At 43.2% G+C, this 18607-nt stretch overlaps 1 protein-coding gene across 3 annotated transcripts in view; it reads right to left on the reverse strand.

Annotated features, from left to right (window-relative positions):
* Positions 1-18607, reverse strand: part of LOC143293345 (F-box/LRR-repeat protein 4-like) — a 122520-nt gene that overhangs the window by 3587 nt on the left and 100326 nt on the right. For all 3 annotated transcript variants that reach the window (XM_076604123.1, XM_076604122.1, XM_076604120.1), the window contains 3 exons: positions 14000-14107; positions 6199-6285; positions 1507-1611 (listed from right to left, as the gene is read on the reverse strand). In XM_076604123.1, the coding sequence (XP_076460238.1) occupies positions 1507-1611; positions 6199-6285; positions 14000-14107 (300 nt within the window). The remainder of the gene's footprint in view (positions 1-1506; positions 1612-6198; positions 6286-13999; positions 14108-18607) is intronic.

Here is an 18607-nt window from a genome sequence, read left to right on the forward strand (position 1 = left end):
CACTTCATGACCTGACTGAAGTAAAACATACATCACACACTCACTTCACACTGAAGTAAAACATACTTCACACACTTCATGACCTGACTGAAGTAAAACATACTTCACACACTTCATGACCTGACTGAAGTAAAACATACATCACACACTTCATGACCTGACTGAAGTAAAACATACATCACACACTCACTTCACACTGAAGTAAAACATACTTCACACACTTCATGACCTGACTGAAGTAAAACATACTTCACACACTTCATGACCTGACTGAAGTAAAACATACTTCACACACTTCATGACCTGACTGAAGTAAAACATACTTCACACACTCACTTCATACTGAAGTAAAACATACTTCACACACTTCATGACCTGACTGAAGTAAAACATACATCACACACTTCATGACCTGACTGAAGTAAAACATACTTCGCACACTTAATGACCTGACTGAAGTAAAACATACATCACACACTTCATGACCTGACTGAAGTAAAACATACTTCACACACTTCATGACCTGACTGAAGTAAAACATACATCACACACTTCATGACCTGACTGAAGTAAAACATACTTCACACACTTCATGACCTGACTGAAGTAAAACATACATCACACACTTCATGACCTGACTGAAGTAAAACATACATCACACACTCACTTCACACTGAAGTAAAACATACTTCACACACTTCATGACCTGACTGAAGTAAAACATACTTCACACACTTCATGACCTGACTGAAGTAAAACATACTTCACACACTTCATGACCTGACTGAAGTAAAACATACTTCACACACTTCATGACCTGACTGAAGTAAAACATACTTCACACACTCACTTCACACTGAAGTAAAACATACTTCACACACTTCATGACCTGACTGAAGTAAAACATACATCACACACTTCATGACCTGACTGAAGTAAAACATACTTCACACACTTCATGACCTGACTGAAGTAAAACATACTTCACACACTTCATGACCTGACTGAAGTAAAACATACTTCACACACTTCATGACCTGACTGAAGTAAAACATACTTCACACACTCACTTCACACTGAAGTAAAACATACTTAACACACTTCATGACCTGACTGAAGTGAAACATACTTCACACACTTCATGACCTGACTGAAGTAAAACATACTTCACACACTCACTTCACATTGAAGTAAAACATATTTCACACACTTCATGACCTGACTGAAGTAAAACATACTTCACACACTTCATGACCTGACTGAAGTAAAACATACATCACACACTTCATGACCTGACTGAAGTAAAACATACTTCACACACTTCATGACCTGACTGAAGTAAAACATACTTAACACACTTCATGACCTGACTGAAGTAAAACATACTTCACACACTCACTTCACACTGAAGTAAAACATACTTCACACACTTCATGACCTGACTGAAGTAAAACATACATCACACACTTCATGACCTGACTGAAGTAAAACATACATCACACTCACTTCTCCAAAGCCTCACTGGTCACTTCCCTTGTCCCTAAAATGTCCAGCTGCTGCAGATGCCGACTGTGTTGGGCCAGGGCCAGTACGTCCACGTCACACACAGTTCTGTAACACACAGGTACACTGTGTTCAGCACAAAACCCACAGTTATGTAACACACAGGTTACACTGTGTTCAGCACAAATCACACAGTTATGTAACACACAGGTTACACTGTGTTCAGCACAAAACACACAGTTATGTAACACACAGGTTACATTGTGTTCAGCACATATCACACAGTTATGTAACACACAGGTTACACTGTGTTCAGCACAAATCACAGAGTTCTGTAACACACAGGTTACACTGTGTTCAGCACAAATCACACAGTTATGTAACACACAGGTTACACTGTGTTCAGCACAAAACACACAGTTCTGTAACACACAGGTTACACTTTGTTCAGCACAAATCACAGTTATGTAACACACAGGTTACACTGTGTTCAGCACAAAACTCACAGTTATGTAACACACAGGTTACACTGTGTTTAGCACAAAACACACAGTTATGTAACACACAGGTTACACTGTGTTCAGTACAAATCACACAGTTCTGTAACACACAGGTTACACTGTGTTCAGCACAAAACACACAGTTCTGTAACACACAGGTTACACTGTGTTCAGCACAAAACACACAGTTATGTAACACACAGGTTACACTGTGTTCAGCACAAATCACAGTTATGTAACACACAGGTTACACTGTGTTCAGCACAAATCACACAGTTATGTAACACACAGGTACACTGTGTTCAGTACAAATCACAGTTCTGTAACACACAGGTTACACTGTGTTCAGCACAAAACACACAGTTCTGTAACACACAGGTACACTGTGTTCAGCACAAAACACACAGTTATGTAACACACAGGTTACACTGTGTTCAGCACAAATCACACAGTTATGTAACACACAGGTTACACTGCATTCAGTTATGTAATGAAATGAACACATGTATATACTGTCCATTATTTGTGAACATGATGAAATGAACACATGTATATACTGTCCATTATTTGTGAGTGTGATGAAATGAACACATGTATATACTGTCCATTATTTGTGAGTGTGATGAAATGAACACACGTATATACTGTCCATTATTTGCAAATGTGTCCTGCAAAGATCTCTTCCTCTCAGGGGGATGAGTGAACTCCGTAGTCGCACCTCCACGCCACGTCACTGTGGGTGTTCCTTCAGTGGGACACAGGGCAGGATGGACATGACCTGTCATTGTGGGTGTTCCTTCAGTGGGACACAGGGCAGGATGGACATGACCTGTCATTGTGGGTGTTCCTTCAGTGGGACACAGGGCAGGATGGACATGACCTGTCACTGTGGGTGTTCCTTCAGTGGGACACAGGGCAGGATGGACACCACTTGTCACTGTGGGTGTTCCTTCAGTGGGACACAGGGCAGGATGGACACCACTTGTCACTGTGGGTGTTCCTTCAGTGGGACACAGGGCAGGATGGACATGACCTGTCATTGTGGGTGTTCCTTCAGTGGGACACAGGGCAGGATGGACACCACTTGTCACTGTGGGTGTTCCTTCAGTGGGACACAGGGCAGGATGGACACCACTTGTCACTGTGGGTGTTCCTTCAGTGGGACACAGGGCAGGATGGACATGACCTGTCATTGTGGGTGTTCCTTCAGTGGGACACAGGGCAGGATGGACATGACCTGTCATTGTGGGTGTTCCTTCAGTGGGACACAGGGCAGGATGGACACCACTTGTCACTGTGGGTGTTCCTTCAGTGGGACACAGGGCAGGATGGACATGACCTGTCATTGTGGGTGTTCCTTCAGTGGGACACAGGGCAGGATGGACATGATCTGTCATGACTAACACAACATGGGCGCGGATGACTGGCAGCGGTAACAAAACTAGATCTCGGCCTCTCCACTCGAGGAGGGTGGCAGGTTAGACCAGTCATGATGGAGGAGGTCCTGGACCCCCCCCTCCTCACCCCAAACGTGCGGCACACAGGCCCACCAGTGTGTGGACATGTCCGGATGCCAACAAACCAGAACAGCAGCTAAGCGTTAAACAGCCGGACAGATGGAGTTCATTAGCCGTAACAGGCAATCGTCTAAGAGAAGGAAAACGAGAGAAACCCATGAGCTGCTCTGAAGTCGGAACGTGTCGGCTGAGGTCTGCAGGCAGACCTCCTTCAGAGTCACAAACTGGAGAAGACCAGGCACTACACATCACACCCAACATGGCCACGCAGGCAGACCTCCTTCAGAGTCACAAACTGGAGAAGACCACGTACTACGCATCACACCCAACATGGCCACGCAGACAGACATACGACGGTATGATGCTCGTCCCGGGGTTCTCCAGATGCTGACAGCACCAGGCCTCCAGCCTCAAAGGTTAGGGTTAACCCTAGGCCCAACCACAGCTACTGGAAGAGCAACACATGAAGGGAGCAGGAAGCAGAAATGGAGCAGCCAAGTGAGTCAGCCAGAAACACCAGCATCTTACATTGTCTTCGCACAATGGAATGCCGAGGGCCTTCGGAAGAAGAAGCCTGAGCTATAAGAGTTCCAAAAGAGGGAAGGAGTGGACATCATCTGTATCCTGGAAACCCACCTGACAGATGCCCATCACTTCACCCTTAGAGGTTACCAGCTCTTCCGGCATGACCGCGCCAATCGACACAAGGGAGGCATCAACACCCCTGTACGCAACACGATCCCAGCAATAGAGATTGGGAGATCAGAAGGCGAAAATGAATTTCTGGCCATCAAGACAGTCATCCAGGGGAGAGAAGTGAAAGTCATTAATTGCTACTGCCCACCAGACAAAGATCTCCAGTTACATACTATTCCTCTCAACAGTCAGAACTTACTGATAACTGGTGACTTTAACAGCCACTCACCAAGCTGGGGCCCACCAGACAAAGATCTCCAATTACATACTATTCCTCTCAACAGTCAGAACTTACTGATAACTGGTGACTTTAACAGCCACTCACCAAGCTGGGGCCCACCAGACAAAGATCTCCAATTACATACTATTCCTCTCAACAGTCAGAACTTACTGATAACTGGTGACTTTAACAGCCACTCACCAAGCTGGGGCCCACCAGACAAAGATCTCCAATTACATACTATTCCTCTCAACAGTCAGAACTTACTGATAACTGGTGACTTTAACAGCCACTCACCAAGCTGGGGATACCCTGACCTCAACAGCAGAGGAGAGCAGGTTGAAGACTGGATGATCGAAAACAACCTGATCCCAGTAAATAGGCCTGACGACTGGCCCACCTGTCTCTCATGTGCCTGGAAGACCACTAGCATACCCAATTTCACAATCGCCACAGAAGACCTTCAAAAAGTATGTGACAGGGAGGTGTGCTCCCAGCTGGGAGGCAGTGATCACCTGCCTGTTCTGCTTAAAATACCCCTGACAGAGCGGATTGCCCCTCAGAGGAAAGAAGCCAGCTGGAACTACAAGATGGCAAATTGGTCCCAGTTCCAACACCTGACTGACAAGCTCTGCAGGGACAGTAATATCAACTGCAACCAAGACATCAATTATAATGTCAAACAACTGACCAGGTGCATACTCCAGGCAGCCAAGCAGAGCATTCCAAGAGGGTGAAGAAAAAACTACAAGCCCTACTGGAGTGACCAGCTCCAGACTCTGCATGACCAGATAACAGCCACAGAGATCAGCTGGAACAGTCCCCAACTGCAGAAAATACCACCCTTTACCTCAAGGCAAGGACTGCCTTCAAGGAGCACAAGAACAAAGAAACTGCAGTGGATCCCATCCCACTGTGGCATGGGGGCAGTGAAGAAGCAGACTGCCTATCCAAGGCAGGCAGCAAATTAGAGCAGCCAGCCCAACCAGTGTCCTACAGCGAGGCAAAAACGATACTGAGAGAATGCTTCAGGAAAGCAAGGCGGCAACGTCTGAACATCAGGACGAAGATGAAAAAGACGGCATCCATGAGCTGGAAAGAGCGGCACAGGTCACAATCTTCGGACTGCGAACGGGACACTGTCAGCTCCTCTCCCATCTCTACTGTCTGAAGATACCACATACTGACCAGTGCCCTTGTGGCACAGGCCCACAGACCCCCTCCCATATCTGCAGTCCTGCCTCACCTTTGACACTGTGAGACACCAGGCATGGTCCAGCCCGGTGGAGCTCCAGGAGAAACTGTGGGGACCGGCGGGGTCCCTGCGACAGACCACGGATTTCGTTGTCCTGACAAGACTGAAAATGTAGTGTGGCCAGGGAACGTGGAAGAAGAAGAAGAATTCATGAATGTGGTGAAATGAACACATGTATGTACTGTCCATTATTTGTGAATGTGATGAAATGAACACATGTATGTACTGTCCATTATTTGTGAACGTGATGAAATGAACACATGTATGTACTGTCCATTATTTGTGAACGTGATGAAATGAACACATGTATATACTGTCCATTATTTGTGAGTGTGATGAAATGAACACATGTATATACTGTCCATTATTTTTGAGTGTGATGAAATGAACACTTGTATATACTGTCCATTATTTGTGAGTGTGATGAAATGAACACATGCATACTGTCCATTATTTGTGAATGTGATGAAATGAACGACCTGTGGTCACCATGGATATAAAGCTCACCTGTTTGCAGTCAGAAACAATTTCTTCAGGTTCTTGCACTTCTCAGCAATTCTGGTAAAACTGTCCATTCGTGAACTCAACTGTGAACTGAAAGATGAAATGGACTGCAATACAGTTTGAAATAGCACTGTGTTCAAGAAGTTTTATTAGAACTGGTATGATCGACAGTAAGACTAATCAGTCTATATAACAACAACAATTAACCCCAATAACTGTTATGTATGGAAATTTTTTGTGTGTGTTGAATGCTTATTCAAAATTTGTTGCTGCCAAATTGTTTCCATGAATGCTAAGATTCATCATGGACCTCACAGATTCACAGGAAGACACATGGACAGAGAGACAACAGTAGGTGGCGCTTCGCGAGGGGGCCGCGACATGCGGGTGTCTGTTCTCTGTGCTTCATCCTTGTTTTTGCTGTCCTCGCCCTGTCCTTGTGCTTTTATATTGTTTCAAAGTGGTGTGCAAGGTGTTAAAGATGAAGAGTGTGACAGTTGTGAGGCTGTTTGTGGTGGTGCTGGCTGTATTCTGGACTAGTGTTTGTGGTGTTTTTGTGTCACCGGGTGGTTTAAATGGCAGACAGCGAGGAGGTACAGGCTCCTTACATTATGACCGTGATTTCCTTCTCAGTTTACGGTCAGTGCGTGAGCAACTGAGTACTGAGCAACTGTTTCCTTGTGATCTTATTTGTGATGATGAAGAGAATGAAAGAGAAGATGAGAGAAAGAAAGCACGAAAGAGAGGAAAGAGAGGAGGCGTGAAGACAGAAAAAAACAGTACTAAGCCCCCACTGCCATCTATGATTTTATCCAATGTCAGATCTCTTAACCCAAACAGCAGAAACTGTAATTTAGATGAAGTACGAGCAAACTGTCGATTTTTAAATGATTTTAGGAACTCGTGTGTGCTTTGTTTTACTGAAACCTGATTTAGTGAGAAAGTGTCGAATGAATGTGTTGCGATTGATGGTTTTGACACTCCGTGCAGAATGGACAGAGACTGCAAGAAAGAGGGGAAGAAAATGGGTGGTGGTGTGTGCCTGTATGTCAACGAAGTGGTGTGACAGTGCGAATGTGTGTGAAGAAGCAACTGTGTACACAGGAACTTGAACTCATATCAGTGTCGCTGAGGCCTCAATACCTGCCACGTGAGTTCGGCCGTATTTTCTGACTGTTGTGTACGCCCCAGTCTTTGACCAGGCATCTGCTGCACGTGCAGGAAGGACGATCGCAGGTGTTGTTCGCGACCTTCAACTCATCTCTGCCGATGCCCCGTGTTTTATTGTTGGAGATTTTAATCACTGTGATTTAAAGAAAGCCTTACCTTCTTTTAAACAATATGTTACCTGCTGGACCCGACTGGACAAGACAATCGATCTATGTTATGGGAACATTCCTATTGCCTACAAATCTGTTCCCCTAGCACCAGTGGGTGTATCTGATCATGATGTTGTTCATTTAATCCCAGCCTACAGACCAAAGATACAGACAGAGCCGATTGTGAAAAAGAGTGTGAAAGTTTGGACGTCAGAGAGTGTGGATGAACTGAGAAGATGTTTTGATTGTACTGATTGGAGTGTGTTGACTGACCCATGTGAGAATGTTCATGAAGCAGCTGATGTTGTTACATCTTATATCAGTTTCTGTGAAGACATGATAATTCTGACAAAAATAATTAAACTTTTCCCCAACAACAAACCATGGATCTCAAAGTCTCTCAAAACCATTTTAAACGAGAAAAAGGTAGCATTTCAATCAGGGAACAAGAAGGATAGGAAACTGATACAAAAGATGCTTAGAGGGGAATTACGAAGGGGACAGAGGAATTCAAATCAAAAGTAGAGTAACGGTTTCAGACAGGAAAAATGGCAGATGCATGGGTTAAAAATTATCACTTGAGAAACGAAAAGGAAAACAGTAGCTTGTGAAATGAAAAGGGATGAACATCTTGATTTTTCAAACAAACCGAATGATTTCTACTGTCGCTTTGAAAGGAATGATCTGGGAAGGGAACTGGATAGTGTTATCTCACAGTTGCAGGAAAAGATCAAAGATAGGAACACAGGTGAGGACTTTGAGATCGATGCAAAAGTTGTTGAATCTTTATTTTTAAAACTGAATGTCACGAAGGCAACTGGCCCCGACAATATCTGCGGAAGATTACTGAAAACATGCGCTTCCCAGTTGTGTGACGTGTTCTGTAAAATTTTCAACTGGTCTCTGAAGGACTGCTCTGTCCCCAGCATCTGGAAAAAATCTACTATCTGTCCTATCCCCAAGAAAAAGAACCCAGCCGCACGAAATGATTACTGTCCTGTTGCCCTGACTTCAATAGTGATGAAATGCTTTGAAAAAATTGTTCTCCACCATCTTCTTTCTTTCACTGAACAGCAGCTTGACTCTCTTCAGTTTGCTTATAAAGCACACTGAAGTACTGACGATGCTATCCTAACTCTCCTTCATAATGCTTTCCTTCATTTGAATAACACAGGATCTTTTGTTCATATCCGTTTTGTTGACTTCTCTTCTGCTTTTAACACAATACAACCTCATCTCCTTGCCCTCAAACTGCTAGGCTTGGATGTTGATCCGAAGCTTACTCTTTGGATAGTAAGTTTTCTTCTCAAGAGAACTCAGTCCGTCCACTTTCATTCTGCCCACTCTTCTCTAAACTCTACTTCTACTGGTGCACCCCAAGGTACAGTGCTGTCCCCTGTTCTATTTACACTGTACACAAATGACTGCAGAGGCACGGAGGAAACTCCTGTCATAAAATATTCTGATGATTCAGCTATTGAAGATCTGTCCAACTCTGATGCTATTTATTTCAGTGAAAGTAAAAAGTTCTGTTCTTGGTGTGAGGAAAACTATCTGGATCTGAACATACTGAAAACAAAAGAAATGTTAATAGATTCTTGGAAAGACCCCTTGCCTGTAGCTAAACTTGTTATTGATGGTCAAACAGTGGAGAGGGTCAATGAATATAGATATTTACTAATTTAGGGACCATCTTAGACAATAAGCTGACTTTTGACAGAAATGTTGATTCCATTCATAAGAAATGTCAATCTAGAATTTTTTGTTTACAGAAGCTTAGAAATGTTGGTATAAATTCAACTATTCTTCAAAGTTATTATTGATGTTGTATTGAGTCTGTGCTCACAGTTTCATTTATGTGCTGGTATGGAAGTTTGGGAGTGAGGAGTAAGCATGTTTTGAATGATGTCATGAGTGTATGCAGTAAAATTGTGGGAGTGAAACAAGCTAGTATGCAAGAGCTGTATGAAAGTCGAGTGGTTAAAAAAAGCAGGCAGATAGCAACTGACGACACCCATATTTTAGCAAAGTATTATGAGCTATCAGGATGATGCTACAGAACTTTTAAGTTGAAATCCAGTGCTCTGAAGACTTTTATTCCACGTTCAATTACACCTTTTAAATTCTTGAGAACACTGTGTGTGTGTGTGTATGTGTGTGTGTGTGTGTGTGTGTGCGCGAGGGCATGCACGCACTCTCATGTGAGACGTGTGAAAGTCCGTGCATGATAGGTTGTACCTTGTTCTAGTTGTGTGTGTGTGTGTGTGTGTGTGTGTGTGTGTGTGTGTGTGTGTTTACTGAGCTTAAAAACGTGAATGTGCAATATGTAAGATGAATTATGTGCAGTATGCAGGATGAATGTACAATGGAATATGTCTAATGCTAACGTCCATATTCTAAATATATTTCTGTTAATAATTACGATGTAATAAATAATTGCAATGTGTTAAAAACGAATATGTGAAATGCTTTTATTTGAGAACATATGCTTATTACTCTTGTTTAATCAAGTAAACCGCGTGTGTGGGGTGGGTGTGGGGTGGGTGGGAGCAGGTGTGTGCTGATTATCTGGTTGTGGTTTTCCGCAATTTATCTTTATTATCTTATCTGTCTATTATAATCAATGTGCAATATAGTTATATTCAAAATAATGTTTCTTAATTCTTTCTGTTTTTACATTAAGAATACCAGTTATTACCTGCAGTGTGTGGATGTATGTATGAAACGGTGTATGTAAATTTTTTTTTGATTTTTTTTTTTTACATTTGTGTCTTCGTAATATTTGTAAAAGCTGTTGTTGACATTTACAGTTATGGTCCCCATGTTGTTTACTTGTCTATGTTGTGATAATGCACCTGAACAAATTTCTCCAGTTGGAGATAATAAAGTTATTCTTATTCTTATTCTTTGAAACACAGGGCTATTACACAGACTGACACTGTTTACACACAGACAACTGAAACACAGGCCTATTACACATACTGACACTGTTTACACACAGGGCTATTACACAGACTGACACTGTTTACACACAGACAACTGAAACACAGGGCTATTACACATACTGACACTGTTTACACACAGGGCTATTACACATACTGACACTGTTTACACACAGACAACTGAAACACAGGGCTATTACACAGACTGACACTGTTTACACACAGGGCTATTACACAGACTGACACTGTTTACACACAGGGCTATTACACAGACTGACATTGTTTACACACAGACAACTGAAACACAGGGCTATTACACAGACTGACATTGTTTACACACAGTTTCAGTTTCTCAAGGAGGCATCAGTGCGTTCGGACAAATGAATATATGCTACACCACATCTGCTAGGCAGATGCCTGACAGCAGCAAAACCCTTTTCAGGCCTGGAGTGCATGCTTCTACTTTTGTGTAGCGATGGAGGATTTCATTTACAGAATTTTGCCAGAGGACAACACTCTTGTTGCCATGGTTCTTTTTCAGTGTGCCAAGTGTGTGCTGCATATAGGACTTTGGTTCATCATCTCAAAGATAGATGCTCAGGATTTGAACCCACAACCTCACAGACTCGATGTATTGGCAGCTGAGCATCTTAACCATTCTGCCACTTTCCTCCTTACACACAGACAGCTAAAAAAAAAAAAGGGGGGGGGGGGCTATTACACTGACTTTGTTTACACATGTGCCAAGTTTTTTATATTGTAAAAAGTCCCCAACAGGGGCACTATCAGGGGCACTATCACTCCCCACCAGGAGCACTATCACTCCCCACCAGGAGCACTATCACTCCCCAACAGGGGTACTATAAGGGGCACTATGACTCCCCACCAGGGGCACCATCACTCCCCACCAGGGGCACTATGACTCCCCACCAGGAGCACTATGACTCCCCATCAGGGACACTATCACTCCCCACCAGAGGCACTATACGGGGCACTATGACTCCCCACCAGGGACACTATCACTCCCCACCAGAGGCACTATACGGGGCACTATGACTCCCCACCAGGGGCACTATCACTCCCCACCAGGGGCACTAACTCCCCACCAGGGGCACTATCACTCCAGGGGCACTATCACTCCCCACCAGGGGCACTAACTCCCCACCAGGGACACTATCACTCCCCACCAGGGGCACTATAAGGGGCACTATCACTCTCCCACCAGGGGCACTACGAGGGGCACTATCACTCCCCACCAGGGGCACTACGAGGGGCACTATCACTCCCCACCAGGGGCACTACGAGGGGCACTATCACTCCCCACCAGGGGCACTACGAGGGGCACTATCACTCCCCACCAGGGGCACTACCAGGGGCACTATCACTCCCCACCAGGAGCACCATCAGGGACACTATCACTCCCCACCAGGAGTACTATGACGGGCACTATCACTCCACACCAGGAGTACTATGACGGGCACTATCACTCCCAATCAGGGGCACTATCACTCCCCACCAGGAGTACTATGACGGGCACTATCACTCCCCAACAGGGGCACTATGACGGGCACTATCACTCCCCAACAGGGGCACTATGACGGGCACTATCACTCCCAATCAGGGGCACAATCACTCCCCATCAGGGGCACTATGACGGGCACTATCACTCCCCAACAGGGGCACTATGACGGGCACTATCACTCCCAATCAGGGGCACTATCACTCCCCAACAGGGGCACTATCACTCCCCACCAGGAGTACTATGACGGGCACTATCACTCCCCACCAGTACTATGAGGGGCACTATCAATCCCCATCAGGAGTACTATGAGGGGCACTATCACTCCCAATCAGGGGCACTATCACTCCCCACCAGGAGTACTATGACGGGCACTATCACTCCCCAACAGGGGCACTATGACAGGCACTATCACTGCCAATCAGGGGCACTATCACTCCCCATCAGGAGCACCATCAGGGGCACTATCACTGCCAATCAGGGGCACAATCACTCCCCATCAGGGGCACTATGAGGGGCACTATCACTCCCCACCAGGAGCACCATCAGGGGCACTATCACTGCCAATCAGGGGCACAATCACTCCCCATCAGGGGCACTATCACTCCCCATCAGGGGCACTATGAGGGGCACTATCACTCCCAATCAGGGGCACAATCACTCCCCATCAGGGGCACTATCACTCCCCAACAGGGGCACTATCACTCCCCATCAGGGGCACTATGAGGGGCACTATCACTCCCCACCAGGAGCACCATCAGGGGCACTATCACTGCCAATCAGGGGCACAATCACTCCCCATCAGGTGCACTATCACTCCTCATCAGGGGCACTATGAGGGGCACTATCACTCCCCATCAGGGGCACTATGAGGGGCACTATCACTCCCCATCAGGGGCACTATGAGGGGCACTATCACTCCCAATCAGGGGCACTACCAGGGGCACTATCACTCCCCATCAGGGGCACTATAACTCCCCATCAGGGGCACTATAACTCCCCATCAGGGGCACTATGAGGGGCACTATCACTCCCCATCAGGGGCACTATCAATCCCCACCAGGAGCACCATGAGGGGCACTATCACTCCCGAATCAGGGGCACTATACAAACATATTATCTATTATTATCATTATTACCAGGGAATGACTCACCACAGAGGCACTGTGACACACCACAGGGGCACAATGATGGACACAATGACTCACCACAGGAGTACTATGAGGGCACTACTACTAACCACAGGGGCACTATGTGGGCACCATGTCTCACCACAGGGGCACAATAAGGTCACTATGACTCACCACAAGGGCACTATGACTCACCACTGGGGCACAATGAACACAATGACTCACCACAAAGGCACTGTGACTCACCACAAGGGCACTATAAGGGCACTATGACTCACCACATGGGCATTGTAAGGGCACTATGACTCACCACAGGGGCACTGTAAGGGCACTATGACTCACCACAAGGGCACTATTATGGACACAGTGATTCACCACAGGGGCACTATGACTCACCACAGGGGCACTAAGACTGGCATAATGATGGACATACCCGAAAACGGAGTACGGCTGCCTATATAGTGGGGTAAAAATGGTCATCCATGTAAAAGCCCACTCGTGTACACACGAGTGAACGTTGGAGTTGCAGCCCACGAACAAAGAAGAAGAATGACGGACACAATAACACTGGGGCACAATAAGGGCACAATGACTCACCAGAAGGGCACAATGACTTACCACAAGGGCACAATGACTTACCACAAGGGCACAACTCACCATAGGGGCACAATGACTCACCAGAAGGGCACTGAGTCACAATGACTCACCACAGAGGTACTACAAGGCACGACTCACCACAGGGGCATCATGACTCACCATAGGGGCACTATGACTCACCAAAGGGGCACTATGTCTCACCATAGGGGCACCACGAATCACCACAGGGGCACCACAACTCACCATAGGGGCACTATGACTCACCACAGGGGCACTATGATGTACACAGTAACTCACCACCAGCCCAAGTCCAGTTCCTCCAGTAAGGGACAGCTGTCAATGAACCTCTGGAACGAAGAGTTCTCCAGATTACGTGCTCGCCACATATCCAGACTGCGTAGGTCTCTGAAACCACATCACATATATCATCACACATCACCATCACATGTATTATTATCACACATTTCACACATCACCATCACATATATCGTCACACATCACCATCACATATATTATTATCACACATTTCACACATCACCATCACATATATCATCACACATCACCATCACATATATCATCACACATCACCATCACATATATTATTATCACACATTTCACACATCACCATCACATATATCGTCACACATCACCATCACATATATTATTATCACACATTTCACACATCACCATCACATATATTATTATCACACATTTCACACATCACCATCACATATATCATCACACATCACCATCACATATATTATTATCACACATTTCACACATCACCATCACATATATCATCACACATTTCACACATCACCATCACATATATCGTCACACATCACCATCACATATATCATCACACATTTCACACATCACCATCACATATATCGTCACACATCACCATCACATATATCATCACACATTTCACACATCACCATCACATATATCGTCACACATCACCATCACATATATCATCACACATTTCACACATCACCATCACATATCGGGCGTCCCCAAAAAAGGGAACCACTTTTTGACAAGTGTTTTCTCAGTGATTGAGAAACCAAATTCATTGACAATTTTCACACAGTAACCTTAGGGTATCATCAAAATGTCTGCAAAATATCTAAAATATCAAATTATGCGAGTATTGTCAAATTCAAAAAAGCATGTCACAAAATCCAGTATCAGAGGAAAACTCACGTATTTCAGTTTATGCTCATTGTGGCCTCCATCTTCCTCCATGACTAAACGAAGCCGTTTCTTCCAAGCAGAAATGCTTTTACTCCTCCCATGACATAATTATCCTGTCCTTTAACACCTGCTCGGTCAGTTTGTCTCTCAATCCCCGGTAAACTTTTTCCTTCTGAGAGTCCCATATGGCATAATCCATTGGGTTACAGTCAGGACTTTGTAGAGGCCATTCATCCTTCTTGATGAATTCTGGTGTAGTCTCCCCCAGATGGGCCTGGGTTACCCTACTTGTGTGTAAAGGAGCCCCACCTTGCTGAAACACGTAACTGTTTCTAGGATGAAGAAGCCTACAATCCGGGAGAAGATTGTCATCCAATAACTGAATGTAGTTTTCACTATTAACCCTGGCTCTAGTGTCAATAAAATGACTGTTTGTTTTTCCTTTCCAGGATACTCCAGCTGAAACCATTATCTTTTTTGAAAATCTAGAAGTCTCATGATAGAGGCAAGATGGCTGAATTTCTTGTTTCCGTTTCCCATAAATGCGATCGTTCTGGCGATTTTTAGCGATCTCTAATGTAGTCTTTCTCGTCTGTGAAAATGATCCTTTTCATATCAGTGGCCGAGTAGCGGTCATTCAAGTTACGGCATCGAGTTTTTCTTTTCCCCTAACATTTTGGTCCCTCCTTGATACCCGTATCCTCTTGAAGGCTTCAGCTCCAGTTTTCGCCATTCTTTGCACTGAAGGCTTGCTCACTTGTAAATCGCTTGCAACTTCTCCAAGAGATTTGTGGGTCCCTGGGTTCTCCTGGGATTGAATTAGTTCCTCAACACGGTCCTTGTTCTCCTCTGAACATGCAGTCTTGGGTCTCCCACTGCCAATTTTACATGCTACTGACCCTGTAGTGCGTATTTTAGCGATAAGTCTATTTACAGTGACATGACTCCACCCCCTGCCTGGAAATTCCTTTATGATTCTCCTTGAAACAGTTTTCAATGGTAACCTTATCACTTTCACTCAAAGGCATGGTTGATCCTTCCAAACTGAAACTTTGGACAGAACTGATTTTGGATACAGACAATAATAAAAACAAGAGAGGCAAGGCCTTCAAAACTCACTTGTGATACACTTTAAAAAAAAATCTAATCGTTAAAATGTGTTCTGTATTTGTTATTATAAAACTTCGGGTTAAAGAAAAAAGAAAAAAAAAAGTCCTAACCAGATTGAACCCCGCGTGTTCGGGTGAGAAGAAACTGTCTTAACCATTACACTATCGTGGGTCCTTAACTGATGTTCTAAAATTTAATATTTGAACATACTTTTTTAAAGGGCGATAAATCAATTGCGGTATTCGCAGTGAAAATGCTGTTTAAATCATATTATCCTGGGGTATCTTGGGCATTCAAAAAATCTTTAAGGGCAATAAAAAATTCTTTTTAAGTCCAAGGTAAAAGAGACGTGGCTATCACCCCAATCACACTGCAACATTTAGCCGTTTTCTCTAGATCTAGATAGATCTACAAGTTTAGTTACACCTGCCGGGAATGTAGTAGGACACGGTCGATTCAATTTCTCTTTTATGTTCATTCTAGTTTTAATGTTTTAAAGTTGATATGAAAATTTAGTATTTTGTTAAACTAATAACATGTAGAGCCAAGTACAAGTACTTCTAAACATTGTATGAAGTGAAAAGGACTTCATTTTGAGAAAAGTCCAGACTGGAGATTTTTTCATTTCATCGTGATCAATTCAAGGGTATTAACTCGCATGGTTTACAATTTTTAACTGTCAATTCCCACTGATTCTGTGGATATTTTTATGGCAACTTGGGGCATAATCCAGTAAGTGATGAGGCGTTCACAAATCTTTCTCTGAATAAATATTTAACGGTCTCCTTCTCCAACTTTCCATCACATGTTATTGTGTATTGTCCATTGAATATTGGATTGAACAGGCAGGTCAACAACTTGAAACAAAATGGCGTCGTTTGCGTTCGCGAAGAATAGGAGCACGCGCTTTGAATGTGTATAAATATGTGTACGCAATTGATTTTTGCCCATGACCTTTAGGGCTCAGCCAATAGATCTATAAAGTCCACTCGTCATATTGATTTTAATATTTTCCGAAAAAGACCACTTGGGCAAATGAAAATAGTGAAAGCCCTGTACACTGAGAGTAAAACACACAAGCTTTTTATGTATTGAGTATAATTTCAAAATGTAATGTTTAAGATGAGAAAGATCAGTTTAAAGCAAATTAAGTCCCCTAGCATTAATTACAGATTAATTTCCTTTTTTTACTATCTGCACCAAAACGTTGCAAAATAAATAAAACTTCCATGCTTAGCAAAAGAAGTTCCTGTTTAAACAAAAAATGATAATAATGACTGCTCTTGTTGTTATGTCAGAATATCATATCAAAGTGCCATGTTTAGAGAATTAAAAAAAATATAAATATAACAGTAAATGCAGTTTGCATATAATCTGGCTTCTTTTTTTATTTTTGTGTGCCCATCCCATAGGTGCAATATTGTTTTAAACAAGATGACTGGAAAGAACTGAATTTTTCCTATTTTTATGCCTAATTTGGTGTCAACTGAGAAAGTATTTGCAGAGAAAATGTCAATGTTAAAGTTTACCACGGACACACACACACACACACACACACACACAGACAACCGAACACCAGGTTAAAACATAGACTCACTTTGTTTATACAAGTGAGTCAAAAAATCAACAGACCTGACATCCAGACAGGCTATTTTTAGACTGACACTGATTGATAGATGCCAACACCTGGCAGCTGGCATGAACATGATTTTTTGACATGCTGTTTTGAATTTGACAATACTCGCATAATTTGCATCTGAACTTTTAGATATTTTGCAGACATGTTGATGATACCCTAAGGTTACTGTGTGACAATTTTCAATGAATTTGGTTTCTCTATCACTGAGAAAATACTTGTCAAAAAGTGGTTCACTTTTTGGGGGACACCCGATATATTATCATCACAAATTTCACACATCACCATCACACATATCATCATCACACATTTCACACATCATCATCACACATATCAGCACATATTTCATATATCACATATATCATCCATAATTCATATATCACACATATCATCACACATTTCATATATCACACATATCACACATCACCATCACATATATCATTATTACACATTTCACACATCATCATCACACACATCAGCACATATTTCATAAATCACATATATCACCCCATATTTCATATCTCACACATATCATCACACATTTGAAACATCATCATCACAAGTATTATCATATTTCACACATCATCATCACATATATCATCACATAAATTATTTCATATATCACATAGATCATCCCATAATTCATATCTCACATATATCATCACACATTTCACACATCATCATCACAAGTATTATAACATATTTCACACATCATCATCGAAAATAGCATCACACATTTCACATATGACAAATTTCACACATCATCATCACAATATCATCACGCAGTTCACACATCATCATCATATATCTCATCACATATTTCACACATCACATATAGCATCACACATTTCACACATCACATATAGCATCACACATTTCACACATCACATATAGCACACATTTCACATATCACCATCATAAATATTATTACACATTTTTGATATCACCATCACATGTATCAT

This window comes from Babylonia areolata, chromosome 19, assembly GCF_041734735.1.
Source record: "Babylonia areolata isolate BAREFJ2019XMU chromosome 19, ASM4173473v1, whole genome shotgun sequence".
In the NCBI taxonomy this organism is placed as follows: Eukaryota; Metazoa; Mollusca; class Gastropoda; order Neogastropoda; family Buccinidae; genus Babylonia; species Babylonia areolata.